At 46.3% G+C, this 6,544-nt stretch overlaps 1 protein-coding gene across 1 annotated transcript in view; it reads right to left on the bottom strand.

Annotated features, from left to right (window-relative positions):
• LOC143288438 (uncharacterized) overlaps positions 1-6,544 on the bottom strand; it is an 18,401-nt gene continuing 11,857 nt past the window's right edge. The window contains exon 2 of the mRNA XM_076596926.1: positions 1-2,584. Coding sequence (XP_076453041.1) covers positions 15-2,584 — 2,570 coding nt within the window. The 3' untranslated portion in view covers positions 1-14. The remainder of the gene's footprint in view (positions 2,585-6,544) is intronic.

Here is a 6,544-nt window from a genome sequence, read left to right on the forward strand (position 1 = left end):
ACAAGTGATGGAAGTCAGAGTGCTATCTGTATGTCAGCAAGGAAGGCAACGAGTTCACAGACTGCGTCCACATTCTGCGGAGACAAGATCCCAAGGTCCAGGCCACAGGTGATCTGAGGAAGCTCAGAAGGCAAGTCCGTGGAGCGGAGAGGTTTCATCAGTCTGGGCACACGACCACCCTTCACCACCACACTGACAGAGGTGGGGCGGCGTGCAGCCATGTTGATCAGGTAGCGGAGCTGGAGGGACAGCTTCTGTGTGCCCGCAATTACCACCAGCACCTTGGATCTGCGCATGATGCCAAACACGCCTTCCATGTAAAACCCTGCCATCACGTCCTCGTCCATGCGGGTCACTGTCAGTCCACACACGTCCCTGAGCAGCGACACCAGTCCTGCGGCAACATCAGTGTCCTCTTCTGTTTCCTCGTGAAGAATGTGAACATCCCATGCTGGCGTTTTCGCTTCTTCCGAGTCTGTGTCTTCTGAACTGGTGCAGGTGTCAGACTGGACAATGTCGTTGAAAACAGCTCTAAAGTGTGACTTGAAGTTTGGGGAGCCTCGCTGGAGGGACTGTTTGGCAGCATGCAGGTACAGCTTCCGCAGAAATTTCTCATCTTCAAAGAGTCCCACAGTTTGTTCGCACTGAGCTGTGCACTGAAGGTACTCGACAAACACCAAGGCATCTTCAAACTTATTCATCCCCACATAATTTTCAATGCAGAGTTTCAGGTGATCAGGATCATTTCCTTTTCGTGGATCCATTTTCTCAATATCCTGTAGAATATCCAGAGATTTCCTGTTCTCCTTGATAAGTTTGAACAACTTGGCTTTGTCTTGGAGCTTCCTAACTGAACATTTCTCGTTTTTGTCCACAGCTTCCAGGAGAGCTGGGAACGAATGCCAGATCTCTCTAACATGGTGGTTGTATGCAGGCTGCTTGCTGTAGCTTTCAGAGGCAGTCTTCAAAGCCATGAGTAGCATGGACTGGCTTTGGTCAGTTAATCGTTTGCTTTCTTCTTTGCTGGGATTTTCACGGGCCATGTCTGCACAGATCAAACCAAGCTGTTCAAAAGCACTGATTTTAGTGGTGATCCTCAGGCAGTGATCTTTCAAGAGACACCTTTCCAGATGATACTTTGCCTGTTCAATTTCCCCCATGCTCCTAAGAAACACTGCTAGTTCATAGACTGCTGCAGAATTTTCCCATTCACTGAGTTCTATAGCGAGCTGCAAATGTTTGATGGCTTCATTGACATAAGGATCTCCTTTTTCTAACTGCGTCTCAACATTCCATGGAGAATTCACCATTTTCCACATTGCATAACATTCCTCTGTGGATAGCTCTTTGTCGTTACATGAAGATTCTGCTGGTGGAGTAGTGCACTCACATTGCTTGTCTTCTTTGGTACAAGCGCTGCCCTCAGCTAGTGTTGTGTTAGATTCAGATTCTGATGACATCCTTGCCAGAGTTCCGTGAGATTCACTGCTGACAGACCTGGACAGCTCGGCCTTAAACTCCTTAAACGTTTCTTCTGAAATGGGATCTTTATTATCGCTTGCAGCCTCTTCGTTATGGAGCGGGAATTTTCCTTGGGCTTTTAAGTTTTCTTGCTTTGCTAGAGCTATGCAAGTTAATCCCATTTGGTGATGTCCTTTGGACGTAGGTCTCATAGAAACGGCTCTCTGTAACAGATCACGAGAGTGTTCTGTTTTTCGGACATATCGATATATTTTTCCGCATTTCCATAAAACAGAATTTTCATTGCCACCAGACTTTACAGCCATTTCACAGGCATTTTCAGCTGACATGTTAGCTTTTTTTTGCAAGCTTTCTTTGAGACCATCTGATCTCGGTGAGAACAACAGACATGCTATTTCTGCATACGTTCTTGCCTTCAGGCTGTCTGATGCACAGCAACTGACGATCTCCAGAAACGAACTGAGAACAGTGTGCAGATCCTCTTCATGCTCTGACTTCTCCCAAACAAATGACGGAAGCATGCGTCGACGAGTCAAAGCCATGCCAAACTTCCAAAGCCAAAGCTCAGGTTCCAAAGCTTGTGGAATCACCTCCTTAAAACACATCTCAGCAATGGGATAAAATCTTGGGCCAAACCGTGTGTAGCTGAAAGCCAGCTCTGCCTTGGCTTTCACCACGAGATAAGAACACTCGGACAGTTCTGCTTTCATGGTGATTAGTTTTTGCACCTGCTCCTGTGCCTGGCTTCGCTGTTCCATGCGCCACAGGATGACGGCTTTGTTGGCTAGCGACACCAAGTTGTGCTGCTGACCTTCAAGGCTGAGAACTGTCTCGATCTGAATCAAAGCTTCTGAAGGCTGCCCCAAGCGAAAGTGGAGGTAAGCCAGCAGGTTACGTGCCCGGGCTGTTTCCAGGGAAGTCGGGTACCCTACAGCCAGAGCGGATTCCAAAGTGCCCTTCACTTTCTTTAACTGATCATTGAACAGCCCTTCCTGGTTCTGTAGGTGGAACGAGTGAGGAAAGTCTTTCAGCTGAGCATTAAATGCCTCATAAGATTTCTGCAGTGATTTCCAGTGTTGCTCCAGCTGTGACAGTGAGGGATCTGCAACATATCAACCAGTGTAATGTCAAAAATGCATTCTGAGGTAAAAGAACGAAACCAAGCACAATATTATGAAACTGGAAATGTTGATACCCATTCTGCTTAAAACGATTTTCTTTTTACTGAAATAAGCGCAGCCAAAATACGTGCATCTGTCCCTTTAGTGTAATTCTTACAAATCCTGAGACCCATTTTGATGCAGTCTAAATCACGAGCTGGAAATTCATAACATCTTTTTAACAATCAGCCACGCCGACACAGACTCTGATTTCGGTTTTGAGACTTGAAGAATGAAACATAAAACTGCTTTCATGTTCATGCTTGTTCTGTATATACAACCGATTTCCACCATTGTGAATCATCATTCGTTGTTCCACCATAGCTTTTCCGATGACAACCAGCTGTATCTGTCGGGACTTTCGTCTCTTCTTCCCTCTCTCATTGACTCTACTCAGGCCTGCATCTTCGGCTCCAATCTTAAAATATGGATGACTGTAAACATGCCTAAATTAAATGAGGATAAAACTGAAATCATGATTATCACTCCACAAAGACTTTGCCACTCAGTCTCTCTTCCTTCCTCAGTCCCCCTAAGTGGCAACGACATTCCTCTTTCCTCTTCCGTCCGTAATCTTGGTGTTATACTCAGCCAGCCTCTTTCCTATCAGCAGCATGTTGCAAACATATGCAAACTGTGTTACTCTGAAATTCGCAGAATTGCATCCATTCGTCATCTCCTGAAGATGCAACCAAAAGGAGGAGTTTGTATTATACTCCATGTTTGGTGTTTACATATACTTACCATGTCAAACTGATGCAAACTAGGCCTATGGTTTGCTCTGTTTGGCCAAATTTCGCGCGGCTAACAGTGAAAAGACGCCCCTCTTAGTCTGGCCCGCTCTTAGCCAATCAAACGCCTCTAACAGCTATAAGCGCTGAATCATTCCGTGGCTATGAACGAAAATGCCCCATGAGAACCACGGCGGAGACACGGGGACGGACGGGCGGGCATTCGAGTTTGACATGGTAAGTATATGTAAACACCAAACATGGAGTATAATACAAACTCCTCCTTTTGGTGTCATATACTGTACCATGTCAAACTGATGCAGAATTTAAAGCAAATGGAGGAGGGCAACGCCTACTGGTTCGTATGGGGAGCCCTTGAAACTGAGACGGCAGTGTTAGCCGCGACAAAGGAAATCCCCTTGGAACCGTCAGCCCTGGTCATACGGAAATCCCGGAGGTAGAAGTTGATGAAGGGATTCTCAGACCGCCAGAAGGCTGCCTCCAAGACATGCTGCAGTGGTACCGAGTGCTGGAAAGCAGCCAAAGTAGCTATGGCCCGCACTTCGTGTGTTCTGGGATTAAGACAACTGATATCCTTGTGTGCATGAGAGTAGGCTGTACGAATCACTTGGGAAACCCAGCGGGAAATGGTGCCTGCAGCGATATCTTTCTTGTAATTCTCATTGAGGGAGATGAGAAGGTGCCTCTGAGAAGAACGCCTATGGCGAGACCTATCCCAATAGTATTTGAGGCACCAAACGGGGCAGAGATGCCTATCTTCATCCTCTTGGGCAAGAATATCAGACAAAGGTCTGACCCTCATAGAGGGGGAAGGGACCTCGGGGTCTTGGTTCTTAGCCAGAAACTCTGGAAGGAAACGAAGAGTGATGGAACCATCTTTGTGGAATGCAAGATCTTGTGGCATACCACTAAGACCATGAATCTCACTTCTACGACAGCCCGTGGCCAGCAACAGAAGGAAAGTGGTCTTGAGAGTGAGCAGGTCAAAAGGAATAGTCCCCAATGGCTCAAAGGGCTGTTTTCGAATGAAATCCAGCACCAGGAACAAGTCCCAGAGGGGCACTCTTCTGGGATTCCTAGCTTCCTTCAGAGAGGCGCCCCTAGCCATCTCTCTGAGCAGGAAATCAGCTTCAAAAGCGGGACCACCTAGCTGTTTGATAGTGGTACAAATGGCAGACTTGTACCCTCTCACAGAACTAGCAGACAGGTTGAGAACCGAGGAGCAGTGAGCCAGAAAGTTGGCCAGCTGCATGCTCGTAGGGTTAGTAGGGGGAATGTTCTGAGCTGTACACCAACTCAGCCATTTCTTCCAGCGAAAGTCATACAAGGTCTCTGTTCCCTCCCTCCTGGCTTTGGAGACTATGGAGAGGAGGTCGGAGGAGGCACCCCCCTTGGTCAGCGCGGCCGACACAGAGGCTGACCGAGGGGTGGAAGACTTCAATGGTGATGCTGACAGTTCCGCCCGCACAGCAGCCACGCGTGCAGGTGGAGCATTTGAGGATTGGAGTGAGGAATGCCCGAACGAGGCTGCCTCAGCAGATGAGGTTTGGTTTTGGGAGAGTCTCTTGCCGAGTATCTCTCCCAGCATCATGATCCCTGCCTTCGTAGGATGGCATATGAGGCATGGTACCGCGCGTAAGCACCCAGCGAACAATTCGATCCCCAACAGAGAAAGGAAAGACAGGATCGACTCAGAGGTAGAAAAATACGAAGGAATCAAGGGGGCCGAGTCGAAACGAGTACACAGAATGTAAGAACAATATACAGGCAAGCCGCATACAACAAAATAAGGCCAAATGAAAACGCTCAATAGCCAAAAAAAAGAGTTAGACGAGACAGAGTGAAAACCTGACAAGATGGCGTGGAGAGCCTTGGCCAAAGGAATGATTCAGCGCTTATAGCTGTTAGAGGCGTTTGATTGGCTAAGAGCGGGCCAGACTAAGAGGGGCGTCTTTTCACTGTTAGCCGCGCGAAATTTGGCCAAACAGAGCAAACCATAGGCCTAGTTTGCATCAGTTTGACATGGTACAGTATATGACACCAAAACTCTCCTCTGTGTCTTTGTGCTGTCCCGCCTGGATTATTGAAATTCCCTACTTGTTGGTTCACCTAGCTACCTCATTGGTAGGCTTCAGAAAGTCCAGAACTATGCAGGTCGTCTTGTTTTTCATTCCCGTAAATTTGACCACATCTCTCCTCCCCTTTATGCTTTACACTGGCTCCCAGTACAAAAAAGAATTTTTTTACAAAGTCGTCTTTCTTTGTTTCAAGTCTATTGGGGCTTCTGGTCCACAGTAACTATCTGATCTCATTTATCCTTACATACCCTCACGACAACTCTGCTCTTCTTTTGCCACCTGTATGCTTAGGATCCTCCCTGCTCGAACCAAAACGTATGGCCAACGCAGTTTTTCATTCCAAGCCCCCTTTCTTTGGAATCAACTTCCTCAGCCTCTCCGTCACTCATCTTCACTGCAATCTTTCAAATCCAGTCTGAAGACCCACCTTTTCCCCTCCTGATTAATTCTCAACAGCTCATCCCTTTCCAGTATGAACTAAAATGACTATTTGTGAGTAAGTGAGTTTTGATAGTTTCAGAATTTGTTGGTAGTATTTTTGATTGTGTACTATTTACAATTGTGTGCTATGACTTGTGTGTGTGTGTGTGTGTGTGTGTGTGTGTGTGTGTGTGTGTGTGTGTGAGGCGAGGGGGGGATGAATAATTTGTTTTGTAATGATGTCTGGTATCCTGTGTTCAATTTTTCCTTTTTGATATTTACATAAATATGTGTTCTATTTGTAAACGCATATGGCTTATTTTCAAGATTAGACGTAAATGCTAATAATAATAATTATAATGCTTACTTTTCTTCTTTTTCTTTTAATCTCAGGAACTGTCTGTTGGACATTAAGGAAACATGACGCCTAGTTTCACTTAAAATAGTCTCACACAAAACGTTCTCAGCATGACACATAGGTTCACACTGAAGGTTCTCAGCATGACATAAGGGTTCACACCAAACGTTCTCAGCATGACACAAAGGTTCACACTGAAGGTTCTTAACATGACACAAAGGTTCACACTGAAGGTTCTCAGCATGACACATAGGTTCACACTGAAGGTTCTCAGCATGACACATAGGTTCACAC

This window comes from Babylonia areolata, chromosome 12 (genome assembly GCF_041734735.1).
Source record: "Babylonia areolata isolate BAREFJ2019XMU chromosome 12, ASM4173473v1, whole genome shotgun sequence".
NCBI classification, from domain to species: domain Eukaryota; kingdom Metazoa; phylum Mollusca; class Gastropoda; order Neogastropoda; family Buccinidae; genus Babylonia; species Babylonia areolata.